At 43.0% G+C, this 21,023-nt stretch overlaps 1 protein-coding gene across 2 annotated transcripts in view; it reads left to right on the top strand.

Moving 5' to 3' along the window:
* Nucleotides 1-17,448, top strand: part of LOC132780238 (retroviral integration site protein Fli-1 homolog) — a 48,857-nt gene extending 31,409 nt beyond the window's left edge. The window contains exons 3-9 of one of the 2 annotated variants that reach the window (XM_060783832.2): nt 4,087-4,235; nt 4,822-5,025; nt 7,033-7,116; nt 9,781-9,846; nt 11,242-11,301; nt 12,995-13,042; nt 13,695-17,448. In XM_060783832.2, the coding sequence (XP_060639815.2) occupies nt 4,087-4,235; nt 4,822-5,025; nt 7,033-7,116; nt 9,781-9,846; nt 11,242-11,301; nt 12,995-13,042; nt 13,695-14,194 (1,111 nt within the window). In that variant the 3' untranslated portion in view covers nt 14,195-17,448. The remainder of the gene's footprint in view (nt 1-4,086; nt 4,236-4,821; nt 5,026-7,032; nt 7,117-9,780; nt 9,847-11,241; nt 11,302-12,994; nt 13,043-13,694) is intronic. The other variant, XM_060783833.2, reaches the window with a different exon arrangement.
* Nucleotides 17,449-21,023: the final 3,575 nt, after the last annotated feature.

Below are 21,023 nucleotides of genomic sequence, written 5' to 3'. Positions count from 1 at the left end.
CCTTCATAATACTTTTGATACAGTTTTATACATTTAGGAATTGATACAGTACACAAACAATGCAAGTTACACAAGAAATATTATTTTATTACATTTATTAAAGGGTTTAGCTATGATATAGTTTGGGGTACAGTTGTTACTGAGTCCTCCCGAAGCCCCCAGAGGCTTCGACACTGCAGAACTTTGAAATATCGGAAAAGGTTTTAAAAATAAAGGAAAAAATGTATACCTTACTTGAAGTTTCATTAATGTCCACAGATAATTAGGGATGTGTGTGTATGTCATGGCTCAACAACATTATCAGGAAGAGAGAAATGTTTGTTGCCAAATTTTTGGTGTTCCAACTTTGATCTAAGGGGATCACTTTTGAAGTCAGAATCCACAGTTTTAAAAAGCAGAGGGTTGTTTACTCATTGTGTTTTGGAAATTCCTGGGCCCCTAAAAGGCATTTTGGAAATCTGGGGGCTATTTTTTTCTCATGCAAATTGGCCCCTGGGGGCCACAAAAATAACTATGGAGGGCTACATTTTGCTCGCTCCAGTTCTAAAGGCTGTACTTAGGCCCCTTCCACACAGCTGAATAAAATCCCACATTTTCTGCTTTGAACTGGAATATATGGCAGTGTGGACTCATATAACCTAGGGCCCTTTCACACAGCCCTATATTCCAGAATATCAAGGCAGGAAATCCCACATTATCTGAGTGTGGACTCATATAACCCAGTTCAAAGCAGACATTGTGGGATTTTCCACCTTGACATTCTGGGATATAGGACCTGTCTAGAAGGGCCTCCAGTTAAAAGCAGATATTGTGGGATTTGCTGTCTTGATATTCTGGGTTATACGGCTGTGTGGAAGGGCCCATAGATAGCTATTTCTTTCTGCAGTAAGTTGTGAGATTGTACTGCATATTTATTGAACCCAGGGGTATAGTATCTGGAGCTCACCAGACATTGTTGGATACAAACTCCTATTATCTCTGATCATTTGCCATCCAGCTATAGAGATATTATAGCATCACAGGGCCCATATTTTGATGGGGAGAGGAATGAGGCACCCCTTGCCTGGATCTGCCTTGGGACCTGAGGGTGACACTGGAATAGCAGTCCCCTTTTTGCCTTTTCACCTTAGCCATATAAGTAGGTCCTGGACGTATCTTCTGCTAAATTTGTGACAGCTCACACAAACCCACAGGAAACAGCTCACTTCCCCTCATCAAAACAGCTTGTATTAGTAGCCTGGCATCAAAAAATAGGGCAAAAAAGAGGTCAGCACAGTTCAGACCAAGAGCTTTCTAACATTTATTGAGCCGAAATGGAGAGCTGGTGGCCACGGTCATCCGTGCCTGGAGGCCACCATGCCAGGAAGGGTAGCTTGGTAAAGCCTTCAGAAAGGCAAAGTGAGGACAGGGAGACAGATTTTGGAGATATATATCATTGTATTATCTTGAAAATAATTAATGTTTCGATTTATTATATTGGATTTTTAAAGTACCCCGTTGCATTACCCACCCATTGCTTTTTTTGGCTGCTTTTTGTTACGTAAAGTAAAATGCAGTGTTCTAGAATGTATAAGAAGGTGGGATAAAAGTTCCAAAAAGTTCTGTTAAAAAAAATCTTAAAATATGTTAAAAGTCCGTTTAGAAGTATGTTCTTCAAAATGTTTTGAAAGGTATGTAAAAACATACATTGTGATACCTACCTATCATCATTATCATCTTTATTTATATCCCACCTTTCCCCCCACGGGAACTCAAGGCGGCTAACATCTATCCACACTAGACATTTGAAAAGAGCAATGCAAAAGTAAAAAAAACAAACCAATTAAATAGTAACAATGTGGTAAAAACAGAATTGAAATACAGTAACTGGTAGCGCGGCAGGTTACACCACTGAGCTGCTGACTGAAAGGTTGGTTCTCTGAGCAGGGTGAGCTCCCGCTCTTAGGCCCAGCTTCTGCCAACCTAGCAAACATGCAAGTGTGAGTAGATCAATAGGTATGCTTCTGCGGGAAGGTAATGGTACTCCATTGTCTACAGACAATGCTGGCTCTTCAGTTTAGAAATGGAGATGAACACCACTCCCCAAAGTCGGACACGACTACACTTAATGTCAAGGGAAACCTTTACCATTACTTTACTAAATGCACTAAAATGGCCTTTAAAACTCATATCTATAAAGCGACTTTGAGTCCATTACACAGTAATTCCTACCCACCCCTGTAACTCATAACTACAGTATTTGTAACTTCCAAGGCCTGGAGACAAATAAAACTAATGTGAATCCAAGTAAACATCAAGAGTCGAAGAAGTCAGTGTGTGTTTGCATGCAATATTTATAGATGTATTTTTATTTATAGGACAGATATTCTCCTTTTCAACTTTTCAACTCCTTTTCAAAGGAGAAGTACAGCAGTACAGAGTAGCAAACCTAATAGTAGTAGTAATAGCAGTCTCTCAAAATGTTATTTATCTTACATTACAACAACAGCTACAAAACAGTAATGACAACATTCAGCTATTGTTGAATAAACCATGTTTTATCACAACAGAACAAGCCTATTTCCTGACCCTCTCTAAGGCACACACAGTTGAAATTTTCTGCTTCTGTTGTTGATTCACCAGTCATCTGAATCTGAGAAACTATAGTTGATCTTAGGTATGGTTTGAAACAACCAGGAGTGGCATCACCATTAAGTAGACTGAGGCCCCTTCTACTCTGCCATATATAAAATTTATTTATTTATTTTTAGTATTTATATTCCGGATTCAGGGTGGATTATAATGCACATACCCATGGCAAAGATTCAGTGCCATTTAGGCATGCAACATATATAGACAGACATGAGGCGATTTAACATTCCAGCGTTTCCAGCTTCATGTGGGCATGCTTGGTTCTGGCCACAAGGGGAGCTACTGCTTCACCATCCACTTGTGACACCGGGTCCTTTGATGGAGTATTTCCTCATTCTTCTGCATGCTGCTGGAAGGTTTATGGCATCGTAAATTAGTTAAATGAGCCTCCCTGCATAAAATGGTACCTAAATTTCCTACTTGACAGATGCAGCTGTCTTTTAGGCTGCATAGGTCGACAACAAGCTAGACTATTAATGGTTGGGAGCTTACTCCGATCCGGGCTGGCTTTGAACTCATGATCTCTCAGTCAATAGTGATTTAATGCAGCTGTCTACTAACTAGCTGTGCCACAGCCCGGTTATCTGCTTTGAACTGATTATATGGCAGTGTAGACTCAGGCCCCTTCTGCACTGCCATATAATCCAGATTATCAAAGCAGCTAATTCACATTATCTGCTTTGAATTGGATTATATGCCATATAATCCAGTACAAAGCAGATAATCTGGATTTTATATGGCAGTGTAGAAGGGTCTGAGCTGCTACCCAGGCGGCAATTTTTAGGTGTCAGGACAATGCAGTGAATTGTTAGCTATTTCCATTGCTATTATATTTTAACTGCCAGGAAAGGAAAGAGATGTTCAGAATCAATCAGGGCCAGCTAACACTCTCAAACAAAGGATCGTCCCCAGGCAGGGAGCAGCCAGACTTTGAAGCTGCAAGACCATTCAATGCTAATCAAAGTCCAGCATTTCTGTGTTCTCAAATCATATGCTGTGTCCAGTTTGGTTCATCAGAATCAATCAGGGCCAACTAACACCTTCCAACAAAGGATTCCCCCAGGCAGGATGCAGCCAGGCTTTGAAGCTGCAATTCAGAGCCTTATGTTATTGTGTTGTTATTTTTGCTGTTTTGTATTCATTCTATTGTAATTGTATTATGTAAACTGCCCCAAGTCCCCTTTGGGGAGATGGTGGTGGGGTATAAATAAAGTATATTATTATTAAGGGCCAAAATAACTAGTTTACATCAAGATTTTGGGTGGATGTTCCTCCACTTCAGGCAACAAGGCACTTGATCCTGTTGTTTAAAGAACAGATATCTCACAGGCCTTTTAAAAAAAATTCATCATGAAACATAGAAATAATACGTTGTTTGAGCAAAGAAAACTCCTAGTTCTCAAGGACAACATTCAACCCGGCTGTCCAATGAAATGCCCATCTCTTTCCCTTCAGCAAACCATCTCCCGTGGACTGTAGCGTGACCCGGAGGAGCAAGGCAGTTGTCCCTTCCCAGGTATCCTATCCAGGCGGATACAACAACCAGCGTAACAGCCCTCCCATCAACCCTCCCAGTGAGGAGAAGAGAGTTATTGTCCCAGCAGGTAGGTATCAGATGATATAGCCCTCTTCCTTTCCTGACTCTTGCTGAATGTTAGATCAAATTTGAATTGAGACCTGAAGTTGTCTAGATGTTGTTAGGCATCCACTTGCCATTTTGCCTAATATACAGGCAATATGGAGGCACTTTTGGTTTGGGACAAGTAGATGCACCCTATAGAAAGGTCATGCAATAAATGTCTCCTGTCCCCTATGCGATTGCTTTCTTCTAGAACAGGTATGGGCAAACTTCAGCCCTCGAGGTGTTTTGGACTTCAACTCCCACAATCCCTAACAGCCGGTAGGCTGTTAGGGATTGTGGGAGTTGAAGTCCAAAACACCTGGAGGGCCGAAGTTTGCCCATGTTTGTTCTAGAGCCTATTTCATAGTCTTAAGGTTTTGATCAATTACAATTCTTTAAAAGTTCTCGTGAAATCAAAAGCTTATGTTGTCTTATTGCTGAGTTTGACATTTCCATAGTCTTACCTCTCCTTATAGTAGTCCTATATCTCTGAATCCAGTTTGGCAGCTTTGTACTTTGCCCTGCAATATCCTCATGCTATTACTCCAAAATCTGTCTCTCTCCTACAGATCCTGGTGTGTGGACGCATGATCATGTCCGTCAGTGGCTGGACTGGGCAGTGAAGGAGTATGGCCTGGTGGATATCGAGATCAGCCTTTTTCAACATATAGATGGCAAGGAGCTGTGCAAACTTGGCAAGGAAGGTTTCCTACGCCTCACCACACCATACAATGCAGAAGTGTTGCTGTCTCATCTCTCCTACCTGCGCCAGAGTAAGACCCAGGGCAGGATTGTGGTTGGAGACAAATTCCACTCTTGGATATTGGAGCCGAGGTCAGGGAGGTACAGGGTATCCAAAAAGCTATATGAGGCCCATAATCTCACAGGGAAATTTATGTATTGACTATATTTATACCCCACTCTCTCTCTCACCCTGAAGGAGACTCAGAGTGGTTTACAAGTAGGCAACCATTCAGTGCTGCGTAAACAGACATACAAATAAAATAAACATAGCTGGCCACATGACCTTGGGGGTGTCTACGGACAATGCCGACTCTTTGGCTTAGAAATCGAGATGAGCACCAACCCCCAGTCGGACGTGACTGGACTTAATACCAGGGGACAACCTTTACCTTTACTATACATTAAAAACCATAAAGTTAAAAAATAAAAGCATTAAAATCATTTATTGAAACAACGCAATCCAAAATTGTAGTTCAGGAGCGATTCTGGTAATAATTGCATTTAATCCATATCATTTATTGCACTGAATTTACTGTTCAAAGGCTTGCTTCCACATCCACGTGTTTAATCTCTTTCTAAATATCAGGAGGGAGGGAGCTGATCAGATTTTGCTGGGGAAGAAGTTCCAGAGCTGAGGCACCACCACTGTGAAGACCCTGTCTCTCATCCCCACCAACCATACCGGTGAAAGAGGTGGGACTGAGATCAGGGCCTCCCCAGAAGATCTGAACCTCCAAGGTGGTTCATATACGGAGATACGTAAGCTGGGCCAGAACCATTTAGAGCAGTGGTTTCTAACCTTTTTTTGACCAGGGACCCCTTTGACCAGGGACTACTTGATCAGAGACCACTTTGACCAGGGACCACTTGACCAGGGACCTCTTGACCAGGGACCACTTTGACCAGGGACCACTTGACCAGAGACCCTTTGACCAGGGACCACTTGACCAGGGGCTACTTGACCAGGGACCACTTTGACCAAGGACCACTCTTCAACATTAGTACCAGAAGGGTTACAAATCAGTTTTTGGTCAACTTTAGATTTGGTTTGGGGGCTGATTCAGAAAATTGCACTGGATAGACCACATCAGCTCTAGTTTCTGATGCAGAACATATGCCATGGTCAGCGACAGAGAAGGAGTGGCAGGCAGCATGAAAGGAGTACGAAAAAAAAATTAAAAATAAAAAGGAAGGAGACTCACAGACCAGATTTTTGTCCTTGCGGCCCACAGGTTAGGAACCACTGGTTTAGGGCTTTATAGGGTAAAGCCAACACTTTGAATTGTGCTTGGTAGCAGACTGGCAGCAAGTGGCCCCAGCCCAATTTATCTGTCCAAATGCATCTTGATCTATGAACCATCATGGAGATTAAGATCCTCCAGGGAGGCCCTGCTCTCCATCCCGCCAGTGTTGTAGGCACAAATTGGTGGGGATGAGAGAGGGGGCCTTCTCAGTGATTGCCCCTTGGCTACGGAGCTCCCTTCCTGGTGAGATCAGATCAGCCCTCTCCTATCCTTCAGAAGGATAGTAAAAACTTGGCTGTGGGACCAAGCTTTTGGGACAGTACAATAAGGCAGCAATACGAAAACTTACCATGCCAACCAGAGTCGATGCAGATGATTGAGACGGTTTTAACAGTGGTTTTTAATGGTGAGATAAATGATTTTAAAGTTTATGTATGCATATAGTCTATTTATGTCCCGGGATTGAATGTTTGCCGTTTGTATGTTGTGCTCTGCCCTGAGTCCCCTTCAGGGTGAGAAAGACAGAATATAAATGTTAAAAATAAATAAATAAATAAGTTTTGATTAAAGTTTATTTTTAGATTAACATTGTTTATTATTCTTTAACTTTGTGGTCCCTTCTAACAACAACAACAACAACAAAATCAAAGTTGTCCCTGTCAAAAAAAGGTTGGGAACCATGGGTACAGATGATATTGCTAAGTAGACACCATTTATTCCTTTGTCTTTGAGATCAAAATGTCTTGGCCATGTCTTGCTAATCACTTTTCTGTTTTTCTTTCTCCACAACAGGCAGCCCCACTTTTACGTATCCATCTGCTCCAGTCATTACGCAGCAACCACCCCCTCCACCACCAAGAACCCAAGTCAAAACCGGTGAGCTGTTGCTACAGCCATTGCCTATAGTAAAAACATAGTTGTTCTGAACCATTCCGAAGATCCTACTGATAATAGTTGGTCCTCCATATTCACAAAATCTGCACCCACAGATTCTGCCATTGGCAACCTGTAAATATTCATTTTCCCACACACACAAAAAAAACCCAAACAAATATTGATTTTGCCATTTTGTAAAAGGGACGCCACTTTACTGCACCATTTTATATAATGGGATTTGAGCCTTTGGTAACCACAGGGGCCCTGGAACCAAATCACAGTGGATACCACTCTTATGGAGCCTCTGGTGGCGCAGTGGGTCAAAACACTGAGCTGCTGAGCTTGTTGACCGAAAGGTCGCAGGTGCAAATCTGGGGAGCGGAGTAGGCTTCTGCTATTAGCCCCAGCTCCTGCCAACCTAGCAGTTCAAAAACATGCAAATGTGAGTACATGAGAGTAGATGAATAGGTACCGCTCCAGCAGAAAGGACGTCTGTGGACAACGTCGGCTCTTCGGCTTAGAAATGGAGACGAGCACCACACCCTAGAGTTGGACATGACTGGACTCCATGTCATGGAAAAAACTTTACTTTTACCTACCACTCTTATGCTGGCATGAGGTGTATGTGGAATGCATATGATAAATGTGTACTTTAACTTGGCAAGAAGTACCAGTAGATTGAATTGAGGATAAAGACTATTTATTTATTTATTTATTTTTCATGGTAAATCAGTGGTTCCCAACCTATGGTCTGTGGACCACCAGTAGTCCGCAAGAACAAAAATATGGTCCGTAGCTTCACCATTATTACACCAGTGCCTCTAAACAATGTGGCAACAAGAGAGACTAGTCTCATGAAACACTCTTATAGTGCCGAGGCAACGGGGATGTCAGGAGGGGAGAGGCGGACTACCCACAAAAGATTACTACTACCACATCAGCTCTTGTTGCTGTTCATTCATTCAGTCGTTTCCGACTCTTCGTGACTTCATGGACCAGTCCACGCCAGAGCTCCCTGTCGGCCGTCATCACCCCCAGCTCCTTCAAGGTCAATCCATTATTTATTTATTTAATTTATTTCACAGTTTTCTATACCGAGCTTCTCAACCTCATTGAGGGACTCAGCCCGGTTTCCAGCCATAAAAAACATATACACTCATTAAAATATCATATATCACAATTACAAAAACAACTTTAAAAACACTATATATAAAACTACAGTGGTCAGTCGTCCTATTAAGATGGATCTACATCAACTTCCATCCAGGGTCCTATGGTCTTGTCTCATTCATCGAAGGCCTGACTCCACAGCCACGTCTTCACCTGTTTCCTAAATGTTAGGATGGATGGGGCAGTTCTGGCCTCCAGAGGGAGAGAGTTCCAAAGTCGCGGGGCCACCACCGAGAAGGCCCTGTCCCTCGTCCCCACCAGGCGCGCTTGCGAGGCTGGTGGGACCGAGAGCAGAGCCTCTCCAGACGATCTTAGTAGTCTTGATGGTACGTAGGGGAGAATACATTCGGAGAGGTAAACAGGGCCGGAGTCGTTTAGGGCTTTATAGGTCAACACCAGCACTTTGAATTGTGCTCGGAAGCTAATTGGCAGCCAGTGGAGCTGGCGTAACAGCGGAGTGGTGTGCTCCCTGTACCCTGCCCCTGTTAGTAATCTGGCTGCCGCGCGTTGGACTTGCTGCAGCTTCCGGACAGTCTTCAATGGCAACCCCACGTAGAGGGGTTGCCACTTCAAGGATAGCATCCATCTATCTTGCCCTTGGTTGGCCCCTCTTCCTTTTTCCTTCCATTTTCCCCAGCACAACTGTCTTCTCTAAGCTTTCCTTTCTTCTCATGATGTGGCCAAAGTGCTTCATCTTGGCCTCTACTATTCTTCCCTCCAATGAGCAGTCAGGCTTTCTTTCCTGAAGTATGGACTGGTTGGATCTTCTCGCGGTCCAAGGCACTCTCAGAACTTTCCTCCAGCACCACAGTTCAAAAGCATCTATCTTCCTTCGCTCAGCCTTCCCTAAGGTCCAGCTCCCACATCCGTAGGTGACTATGGGGAATACCATTGCTTTAACTATGCGGAGCTTCGTTACCAGTATGATATCTCTACTCTTCACTATTTTATCAAGATTGGTCATTGCTCTCCTCCCAAGAAGTAAGCGTCTCCTGATTTCCTGGCTGCAGTCTGCATCTGCAGTAATCATTGCATCTAGAAATACAAAGTCTGTCACTGCCTCCACATTTTCTCCCTCTATTTCCCAGTTGTCAATCATTCTTGTTGCCATCAGCTCTAGATTATTAAATATGGTTTTGTGTTGGTGAGCAGATGGTGACTACTGGATGGCATATGGTCTGTATCAGAAACTAGAGCTGATGTGGTCTATCCAATGCAATTTTCTGAATCGGCACCCCAAATAACCAAACTAAATCTAAAGTTGACCAAAAACTAATTCGTACCCTTTTGGTATTAATGTTGGAGAGTGGCCCTAGTCAAAGTGGTCCCTGGTCAAAAAAAGGTTGGGAACCAGAGGTAAATGTTGATAAAACACATAGTTGCTTCTCCTGTTTTCCAAAATTGTGCTTTTGAACCCTGCTGTGGATGATTCGTCTTGCCCATGAAATGACACCCTTGTCTAAGTTGGGCAACTTTTCTTCTCTTTTGGTCCAGAGTCTCCATATGAGGAAATACGGAGGAGCAGCTGGGGCAGTGGTCCTATCAGTGCATCTTCCAAAGGTACCATTCCTTTCGCAGAAGGGACATTGTGAAGGTGTCCAATTTTAATTGGATTGAGTCTTGTAGTGAAAAAAAAGCATTAAATAGAATCATAGAATCATAGAATCAAAGAGTTGGAAGAGACCTCATGGGCCATCCAGTCCAACCCCCTGCCAAGAAGCAGGAATATTGCATTCAAATCACCCCTGACAGATGGCCATCCAGCCTCTACTTAAAAGCTTCCAAAGAATAGGCTCCCCGACCCCCAATTTTTAAATGAGAAAAAAGCCTATTTGAAGGCCTTTTAAAAGTTTTTTTTATTATATTGTTTGCCACTACCTCAACTAAACTGCAACTCTCAACTTAACTGCAATCTTCTTTATAATAGCTGGGGAGATATGGACTATATATTATTGCGATTTATCCCTATTGTCTTGGTTTTGAATGAGTAATTGAGGCCTCTTAGTTTGACAAAGACCTGCAAGTCATAGAGAGACTGGTTTATTTTTATTTATTTATTTATTTATTTATTCATGTCAGGAGTGACTTGAGAAACTGCAGAGTTGCTTCTGGTGTGAGTTTATTGATGTACATCAATAAAGCTCCCTCACTCTTTTGAGCCCCCGGTGGCACAATGAGTTAAAACCTTGTGTCGGCAGGACTGAAGATCGACAGGTCGAAGGTTTGAATCTGGGGAGAGTGCAGGTGAGCTTCCTCTGTCAGCTCTAGCTTCCCATGCGGGGAGATGAGAGAAGCCTCCCACAAGGATGGTAAAACATCAAAACATCTGAGCATCCCCTGGGCAACGTCCTTGCAGACGCCCAATTCTCTCAAATCAGAAGTGACTTGCAGTTTCTCCAGTTGCTCCTGACATGAAAAAAACCACTTTAGAGTCTCCTAGAGTGTATTCCTATGGGGCTTGCTGATATAGGTGCCTGCACATAACAATTTAGCACTCTTTCTTGCTTCATTTAAGTTGTAAATAACTCATATGAGTGCTGTTTCAGGAAAATAAGTGTTTCAATTTTTGGATACTTTATAGCCATATACAACTGGAGTAGTGGAGGGTTTCTATCAAGGAATACCAGTCTGAATAGCTTATATGAGAGGTAACTTGTCTCTCTGACCAACACTGAGATAGAACTAATATTGTTGATTCTGCTGTTGGGATTCCACTTGATCAATATGGGATATGCCAGGCTAGATTTGGGATGGACTTAAGAGATTTTGCTTCCAGAAAAAACAAGATGGAGCCCCCGTCCATTTCATGTACTGAAACCGCTTTTCACATATTCCAGCCAAACTCCCCTATCAAAAAGACATAGTGCAGACAGTTAAATAAGGCCATTTAATCACAGAAGCATTGTCATTTGCTGCTCTCTTTAATGCTTCATTTTCTTCTCTTCCACCTTTGAGGTTCCCCACCACAGATCCAGAGTGTGAGTCGAACTCCTGATTCAACACGTGTTGCGCCAGGTAGGTTTCCCCCCAAAGGAATGTCTACCTTTTCCTATCTTAGGATTGCCAGCTATTTAAAAAGCCCCTGTTAACGGTATCATGATCTGTACAGTATATTGCATTTCCATGCTGAGAACATCACTTGGGAACAAGTGGCTCTCCCATTGTTGAATGGCTGTTTCCACCAACTGTTGGCACTGGCCAGATGGACTGAGGATGATGGGAGTCCAGCAATGTCTGGAGAGCAAAAGGTTCCTCAGCTTTAACCTTCTCCTTTCTGTAGATCCCAGTGTTAAAGAAACAAGCAAACTGAGCTGATTTCTTCCTGATCACATGACTTGTGGGGTTTTTGGAATGATGGTTTGATGGTGGCAGTAAAGATGATATTCTTAGAATGGTCTCTAAGCAGCTTCTTTTGCTCTTGTAGATGATAGAAAGGGACACTGTGGATACTTTCACATCACATAGGGCCCATCCAGACAATACCTTTATCCCAGGAGTTTCCGCAGCAAACAGGAGGGTGGCCAGATGCCATTCCCTGTAAACCCAGAAGCAATTGCTACAAAAGGCAAAAAACGTGAGATTTCCAGGTGTGGGAATATCCAGATCTTCATATGTCTGGATGTCCTTGCAATCGGAAATCATGAGATTTTTATTATCTGAGTTTGTTCATGGGTTTTAGATGCTTGTTCCTGATTGGTTGGTTCCTAAAAAGAAGGTGACACTTGAGTAGAAGGCAAAAAGTTTGTTTATGTGCCAGAAACTTCATGAAATGTGTGGCAGGCACAGTTTCTCTGACCTGCACAGACTGGAACTTTTGCGGTGAATCAGATAACCGAATCTCCGCACATCCGCATCTCTAAAAAACTGCCGGTTTCCAACAGAAGTCCCATTTTGGCCATCTTGGGAGCCTCTAAATCTCAGAACAAAACATCATGTCTGGACAACAGAGGCAGAAATCCCGGGACCAATAGGTCTTTATGTGGACCTCTTCTGAAATCCCAGGATTTATTATCCCTCACTAAAACCCACGATTTAGTGCTGTCTGGAAGCGCCCTAAGTAGAGGGCAGAAGAAGGGAAATCACAAACGTGGAGGGTTTTGTCTTTACTGCCTGGATGTTCTGTGTTGTAGAAAGTCAACCTCAACCTTCTTCAGATTTTTTTGTATGTAAAGTAGACAGATAAGATGATCTATCAAATAGAAGATGCCTTCCATTAAGGGACTGTTCTATGTGAAGTAAGACTGACTGCTACCCTAGGCAGGCCAGGAGTAGGACTGTCAGACAAATATTGGAGAAGTCTCCTGCAACTTTAATGATTGCAGGGGATTTCAGCCAGGATTGCTGGTCATGTAAGCAACATCTGGTGGACTTCTGCACAACCATTAAAAGAGCAGGAGCACCAGCTATTATTATGTACCTATCAACTCAGTGATTTGTCTGTGTCCCTGAACATAGAGACAGATACAATATCAGGGTTGTTTCATCTGCTGAGCTGTTTTTATAGAAGCATAGACCTTTTCAGTCCAGAGGTACATTCAGTCATGAGAGAACTGTTTGTATTCTGAAGTAGCCTAGCCCATCAGAGGTAGGCTGAACCTCCAAGTAGGGCTTTCCAGGTATTGGGAAGAGGCAGAGCTGTAGATGGGGAGAGAATCTTGGAGTGCGTTTGACTCTAGTCCCTCTCTGATTCCCTTCTCATTCTTACCAGATCCATACCAGGTCCTGGGACCCACCAGCAGCCGCTTGGCAAACCCAGGTGGGTCCAAATGTCTCTTATTTGGAGGGATTGGGGGACATGTAGAAATTGCTTAGGGGGTTCCTTCTTTTCCATGCAGAGAACATTAGGGAAGAAACATTCTGTCTGTTGAATGTTTGCTATAGTTTCAGATCAAGAAGTCATGGGGTAGATAGCAAATATATGGTATTTGTTGTAGAGGCAATAAATCTAGATAAACTAGCCAAGCCATCTTATATAGAGGAAGCTCAAGCAAAAAAGAATGGTGGGAAAGAGTTATGGGCAAACATGGTTACACTGATCTCCAGTGGTCTTCTCCATCATATTACCCTCTGGATGTGTTGGACTACCAATCCTAGAATACCTCAAGCAAACTGAAAGGTACAGTCCAATACATATAGAGGGCACCAAGTTGGGGAAGGTGAGTGGTTCTCAAACTTGAGGTTCTGAGATGTTGGGTTTGAACTCCAAACAACATGGCCAGTGATCAGGGATTCTGGGAACTGTAGTTAAAAACATCTGAATTCAAGATTGTTCTTCCTGTCTGGCCAGTCTGGTTGGCAATCCGTGTCCTCTCTCTGTGCACTGGTTATAGAAAGGTTGAGCCCATGTGAATTCACTCGGCCTGCCCTGCTACAAACCGAACTTAACGCTGTTGTTGTCTCCCTGACAGGCAGTGGGCAGATCCAGCTGTGGCAGTTTCTCCTGGAGCTGCTGTCCGACAGCAACAATGCCAGCTGTATCACTTGGGAAGGAACAAATGGCGAGTTCAAAATGACAGATCCTGATGAGGTGGCGAGGCGATGGGGCGAGCGCAAGAGCAAGCCCAACATGAACTATGACAAGCTGAGCCGGGCACTACGCTATTACTATGACAAGAGCATCATGACCAAAGTTCACGGAAAGCGTTATGCCTACAAGTTCGACTTCCAGGGCATCAACCAAGCCCAGCAAGGGCAGCCCGGAGAGCCTGCCCTGTACAAGTACCACCACACGGACTTACCCTATCTTCCTTCTTACCACCAGCAGAAAGTGGGCTTCGGCTTGAGCCACACCAATCAAATGCCCCCCTCATCCACTGGCTTCTTTGGGGCACCTTCCCCTTACTGGAATTCCAGCAGTGGAAATATCTACCAAAGTCCCACCATGCCACGGCAGAGTCCCTACTACTAGTCAGCAAGGGGTCCAGAGATACTTGAACTTTTTTCTGTCAAAACTCGCCACTCAAACAACAGTCAATTCCAAGAACCACGAAGTATCATATAAATAAAGAGGGGTGGTGAGTACCTGACCACAAGCAATGGGACTTTCCCTTCCCTCTGCTCTTTCTGCAAAGCCATTTGTTTTTCTTACATACCATGGGACATGGCTGGAACCCCTAAATGGCTGGATCTTCTATTTGCACATATAGTATGGAAGGAACTAAGTGTTAGAAGAAACAAGGAGTTGCATTGTATCTCTAAAATCTGTATCCCTTGGTATGAGGGATTGCTTGCTTATTAATGTTTATTGCCAAATTGCCTTGGGCAATGCCCAGAAGCCAACTGGACTGTGTCTTCATACCTATTTCAAAACCAGTGGAGCAGCAGTGCCCCACACTGTTTCAGAGGGCATCAGGCAAGCTTAGGGGACAAAGTGCAAACCATCTCACACCTTGGTCCAAATATCAGGTCTTTGTCACCATCTGAGGCAGATGCTACAACCTACCTTATGATAGTGTTGGCCCTAAAATTTTCACTTTAAATGTAATAAATTGTAATGCATTCATAGTCATAAAACCAAGCAGTGTACTTCTGTACTGCTGTCAGTCAGTGGCTCAAAGCTGAAGTGGAGAAGTACACAGCCAATGCCATCACTTTTAGAGTCTCACTTATCCGACATAAATGGGTCGGCAGAATGTCGGATAAACAAAAATGTCATATAATACAGAGTCTTCTACTGTTACCTGTCCAACGCGGCACTAGACACTTAGAATACTAAGAACAGGAACTCAAAGGGCCAAGGCAGTGGTTCCCAACCTGTGGGTCCCCAGATGTTTTGACCTTCAACTCCCAGAAATCCTAACAGCTGGTAAATTGCCTGGGATTTCTGGGAGTTGTAGGCCAAAACACCAGGGGACCCACAGGTTTAGAACCACTGGGTTAAGGCATGGCAATGCCTCAGGGCTAGAGCAGCCCAGCAAGAAATGCCCAGATGTGTAAGAGGAGGGAAGGAGGGAGGAGGGAGAATGCTTCTGCTTCCGGTCCTGTCTCTTTTCTCCCTTTCCTCCCTCCTCTTCCTCCTTGTCTTACCTTCACTTATTGGGAATGGAGAGGGAGTTGGGGAGCACTCCTTTAATTGAAGGGGGAATGCTGGAGGAAAAAGGAGGTGTCGGATAAGAGCGTCGGATAAGACGGAATGTTGGATAAGCGAAGGGCGGATAAGCAAGACTCTACTGTATTACATTTTTGGTAAGCTTCAGCTTTTTCAGCATTAGGGCCCATGTTGGGCTCAAATGTACTTTTGTGGGCCCACAGCAATTTTCCCACAGATGTTTTGGTGGTAGATCATCGGAGTAGCCCATCTTCAATTAGCTTTAATGGACTTGACCAATCTCCCAGCAGACCAGACCAGTGCTAGACTAAAAAAGACCAGGGAGAGAAATACACAAGATAGGTGCTCTGATCTTTCTTGTAACATCAAATTTCCTCTGGAGTTAAAAACATTTGGTGGGGTGAGATATAAACGTGATGGGAATGATCCAAAATGGCCTTTACTATTTTGCTTTGTCCTGTAGGCAACATCTGCCATCTGTTTAGGGAAAGAGCAGCAACTGGGGAGTGTCACTACTATTGCGTCTTCCCCCTTATAGCCAGTTTTTTTTTTATTATAATGGGTTGTTGTAGGTTTTTCAGGCTATATGGCCATGTTCTAGAAGCATTCTCTCCTGACGTTTCAAACCCTGCATCTATGGCAGGCATCCTCAGAGGTTGTGATGCAGACAAAATGTCAGGAGAGAATGTTTCTAGAACATGGTCATATAACCCGAAAAACCTACAACAACCCAGTGATTCCGACCATGAAAGCTTTTGGCAATACATTTATTATAATGTTTTCATTTCGTGATTCTTGTTCTTTGGAGAAAGATGAAGTATGACAAAAGATGCCTATAAACACATATGTGAAATTAAATAATAAATTTGGAAGGAAATTTGGTCTGCCTTAAGCATTAGGAAATTAAGAATTCAGCTTAGAACAGATGTGGAAATCTGGCCCTCCAGGTGTTTGGGACCACAACTTTCATAACCCTTTGCTACTGCCTGGTGGGAATTTTCATAGAAACATAGCATCATACAGTTGGAAGAGACCTCATGGGCCATCCAGTCCAATCCCCTGAAAAGAAGCAGGAAAATTACATACAAAGCACCCCTGACAGATGGCCATCCGGCCTCTGTTTAAAATCTTCCAAAAAAGGAGCCTCTACCACACTCCGGGGCAGAGAGTTCCACTGCTGAACAGCTCTCACAGATATGAAAGAAGCACAGTTTCCTGTGCTTCTTTTATATTGAGGTTAAAACTTTTGATTTTCTAGATGTTGTGGAGTTAAATTCCCAGAAGCCCCAACCAGCATAACTAAAGGGAATGGATTGTGGGAGTTGGAAGTTCAGGACATCTGGAAGTCCACGGTTTCTCTACTACTGTTTTACCATCTCCTTTTCCCTCCCCTTCAATGAAGTATGATCAGATTCATTTCATGAAGAGGGAATGATTTAAAACTGCTTTAGTCTGCAGTTTAGATATTCACGAGGTAAAAAGCATGTGACACCAATCTGTAGCAAAATGAGGCAACAGACCACACTGCATCATGTGAAAGACTGGGTTGTTTTTCAGAGTGATCCATAAAAGACAAGTATCTGAAGGACCACATATGATCCACACCTCTTTTAAGACTTTAGGGAGACGGGCAAAATGGGACATCCAGCCAATTATATAATTTGGAGCTAAATTCAGCAAAACAGGGAGACATGCTACCACAACAAATTGAATGTGAAAAGTCCGAAGAGCCTTGGATCTCAGCAAGAACAAAAGGAATGACCGATTCCAAATGTCTGTTTTGTTGTTGTGCCACCTCAATTCCTTGTATGTTCACATTACTTTAGAGTGGGACTTGCTGACAATAATTCAACACAAGGGAATTCTTAGAAGGTGGAGAACAAAAATACCAGAGTATTTTTATTGCAGTTATCAATAATTAAGTCTTAGGATGGGAGAAACGACAAAAATTAGGAAATTGTCAAATAATTGTGTCTTGGGGAAGTGGTGCTCCCATTAAAAGTGCCTAAATATGTAACAAATGTATGCTTGTGAATACACCTTCTAACAAATCACACATTTTTGTTCTTTTGAAATACATTTGTTTTGTACAAGTCCTCTTTGTATTAAAGGTTGTTATAGTATAATACAAGCTTTCTGGATTTGATGGGGAGACTCAAAGACACTTGTTTTAATTGGTGAAAGAATCAAGAGAATGTTAGTGTTTACTGTTATGTTGTTTATGCATGCCATGTACTTTGCCTCCATCGTCTCACTCATCTACAAAACCTATTGTTAAGGCGGCTACAGAAGATCCAGGATAAGCATAAAGCAGTTGTTCCCAACCTTTGGTCCTCCAGTTGTTTTGGACTTCAACTCTCGGAAATCCCAGCCTGTTTACCAGCTACTAGGAATTGTGGTAGCTGAAGTCCAAAACACCTGGAGGACCAAATGTTGCGAACCACTGGCATAAAGGAATCCCACCTGTTCCCTTAGCTTTCCAAACATTGGGTTGTTGTAGGTTTTTTGGGCTGAATGGTCATATTCTAGAAGCATTCTCTCCTGACGTTTCGCCTGCATCTACAGCAGGCATTCTCAAGAGGTTGTGAGGTCAGACCTCACAACTTCTGAGGATGCCTGCCATACATTTTATTCATTTATTTATTTATTTATTTATTTACTTACTTACTTACTATTCTTGTATACCGCTGTATCTCAAGCCCGAGGGCGACTCACAGCGGTTTCCAAAAAAGCAAACACAGAAACAGTAAAAACAGCAGTAATCAATATATCATAACAGTTAAACTACACAATTTCATTTCTAGCAATAAACAAACATCAATACACAGTTATCACAAAAAACCCACCCCAGATCGCCTCATCATCCAAACGTGATCCAAATTCATCGTCCATTGTTCCTTCCTATGTTCAATTTACCAGAGATTGCACTGAATTATTCAAAAGCCTGCACAAACATCCAGGTCTTCAACTTTCTACGGAATGTCATGAGAGATGGTGCCAGCCTAACATCTACAGGAAGGGCGTTCCATAGCCAAATTTGGATCACGTTTGGATGATTTGTTAAGCAACATTTCCCTAGAACCTTTACACGAGCTTTCCCTTGCGTAGCACCCTTGATGTGCTTTGGGTGACAATTCCCACCATCCGCTGCATGACCAACAGCACAAGATACATACTAAGGAGGTGTCAAGAAGTTGAGCATAAACAAAATAACAGCTGGAGGGCAACAAGTTTCGAGTTGCTGTCCTTTGCAGGATTGTGAGGAGAGAACACACAGTTCATGCAAACCTCTGAGTAGACCTGGCATAAAGGTAAACGTTTTCCCTTGATACTAAGTCTAGTTGTGTCCAACTCTGCTGGGTGGTGCTCATTTCCATTTCTAAGCAGAAGAGCCAGCATTGTCCATAGACACCTTCAAAGTCATGTAGCTGGCATGACTGCATGGAGCACAGAAATTACCTTGCATCTACACAGAATATGATTGCATCAGCAATGAACAAGCTGTTTCAAGGAAGCTTATCTAATTTCTAAGCAGAAGAGCCAGCATTGTCCATAGACACCTTCAAAGTCATGTAGCTGGCATGACTGTATGGAGCACAGAAATTACCTTGCATCTACACAGAATATGATTGCATCAGCAATGAACAAGCTGTTTCAAGGAAGCTTATCTAATGTTACTGATTTTCTCACTGGGGAGCTTCTGATAAGGTTCTAAGAAACATTAAGGAACACAGGATGTGGCCTGGTACCAGGTAATAGAATTGGTCGATCAAGTTCAATATAACCTATATGATAGCTGATGACAATAAGATCCAATCCTTACTCTAGACTGACCAGCAACATCTCCCTGAAGCTTTCCTAGACCCATCCAAAGATATTACCTGCTGTATAAACTGGCAAAGTGTGTACTCTACAACTTAGCTGGAGCCCCCGGTGGTACAGTGGGTTAAACCCCTGTGCCAGCAGGACTGAATATCAACAGGTCGCAGGTTCGAATCTGGGAAGAGCGCGGATGAGCTCCCTCTATCAGCTCCAACTCTCCATGCGGGGACATGAGAGAAGCTTCCAACAAGGGTGGTAAGACATCAAAAACATCCAGGCGTCCCCTGGGCAACATCCTTGCTGACAGCCAATTCTCTCACATCAGAAGCGACTTGCAGTTTCTCAAGTCGCTCCTGACACGACAACCCCCCCCCCAAAAAACCCACTTAGCTACACCCTTTTCTCCATAAGATTCTTTTACAATGGTCAGAATTCTCTTAGCAACATATGTGAGTGCAGACCTCAGTTATGTATGCAGCTTTTTTTAATGCTGCAGGGATTGGCAGGCCCCTCACCTGACTATGAAGTCCTTGAAGCCACCTCACACAGCCAATTCTGTGCTTATTTATGATCAGAAGCACATCTGGAAGCTGATGTGAGTCCCCTCTGCGGTGAGATAGAACAGGGTAGAAACACAGTACATAAATAAACATTTACATAGTGAGAAGCACAATGACAAAATCAGCAGTGAGCTTTATGGAGGTGCTCCAGAGGGCTCGGCGCTTTTGTCATCATTGTGTGTCCAGCTACAGCAGGGGTCCTCAAACTAATGCCCACAAACCAAATTGTTTCCTTGCCCCGCACTGAACTTTATACTTACTGCTGCTGCCGTTTGCATCCTGCCACTACCACCACCTTCTTCTAGCTCCCTCTTAACTCTCCTTTCCTCCATTTTCCTCCAAATTGGAGGGAAAAAGAAGGAAAACAAGGAAGAAAAGAAACAGAAAATATGGTGCAGCAATTTGAACCTTTGCTCTGAACCCACTGGGCGCCTTTAGGTTAGTCCCACTCTCTCAGCCTCAGAGGAAGACAAAGGCAAAACCACTCTGAACACATCTCAACAAGAAAATTCTGTGATAGGGGTGCCTTGGGGTTGCCCTAAGTCTAATAGGACTTGAAGGCACACAACAACAACAACAACAAACCATAGCCGCCCCCGCCTCCCCATTAGTCTGAGGGACCCGTTTAAAATGTTTGAAGGTCCCTGGGCCAAGCTATATGGGACAGTTTACACTAAGTTACAGGACGGAATATGGTTCGGTCTAGTGTAGGTCCACACAGATATTTACGATATACTGATGGGAGGTAGGATTGAGGGCAGCGAGTCACATCATTGGTCACCTTAGCTCAATTTTGTCTACAGAAAGATTGCTTTTGGACTATAGCTCCATAGTCCCTCACCACTAGATATTGGGCACCTGCAATCCATGGTTCTAAAGTACTTACAAAACCAGGGGGTGCTGGTGCTTTGTTTCTAAAGTGTTTCTAAAGTTTTGGTGGTGAAAATTTCAGAATTCTAACAAAACTCAAAATTTCACTATAAATGGCAATTTCTAATTGGTTCTGTCATAAAAACATGGCAAAATTTTATTATACTGAGAAAACTTTGTCTTTGTGCAAGGGACATCACCCTATAGCACATTTTGGTTTGTTGAGTCTCCACCAATTTAACAAAGCTTCTGCCTCAAAAATAAAGTTTCTGGAGTAAAGACCACACAGGAAATAACACTTTCAAACCAGGAGCAGATTTTCTTTATTATTAATTATATATATATATATATATATATATATATATATATATATATATACATACACACACACACACACACACACACACTTTGAAAATTCACCAAAAATCAGTGGACAA

Source organism: Anolis sagrei, chromosome X (genome assembly GCF_037176765.1).
Source record: "Anolis sagrei isolate rAnoSag1 chromosome X, rAnoSag1.mat, whole genome shotgun sequence".
NCBI classification, from domain to species: domain Eukaryota; kingdom Metazoa; phylum Chordata; class Lepidosauria; order Squamata; family Dactyloidae; genus Anolis; species Anolis sagrei.
The sequence above is the reverse complement of the archived record's forward strand: the minus strand, read 5'-3'. Positions and strand labels throughout refer to the sequence as shown.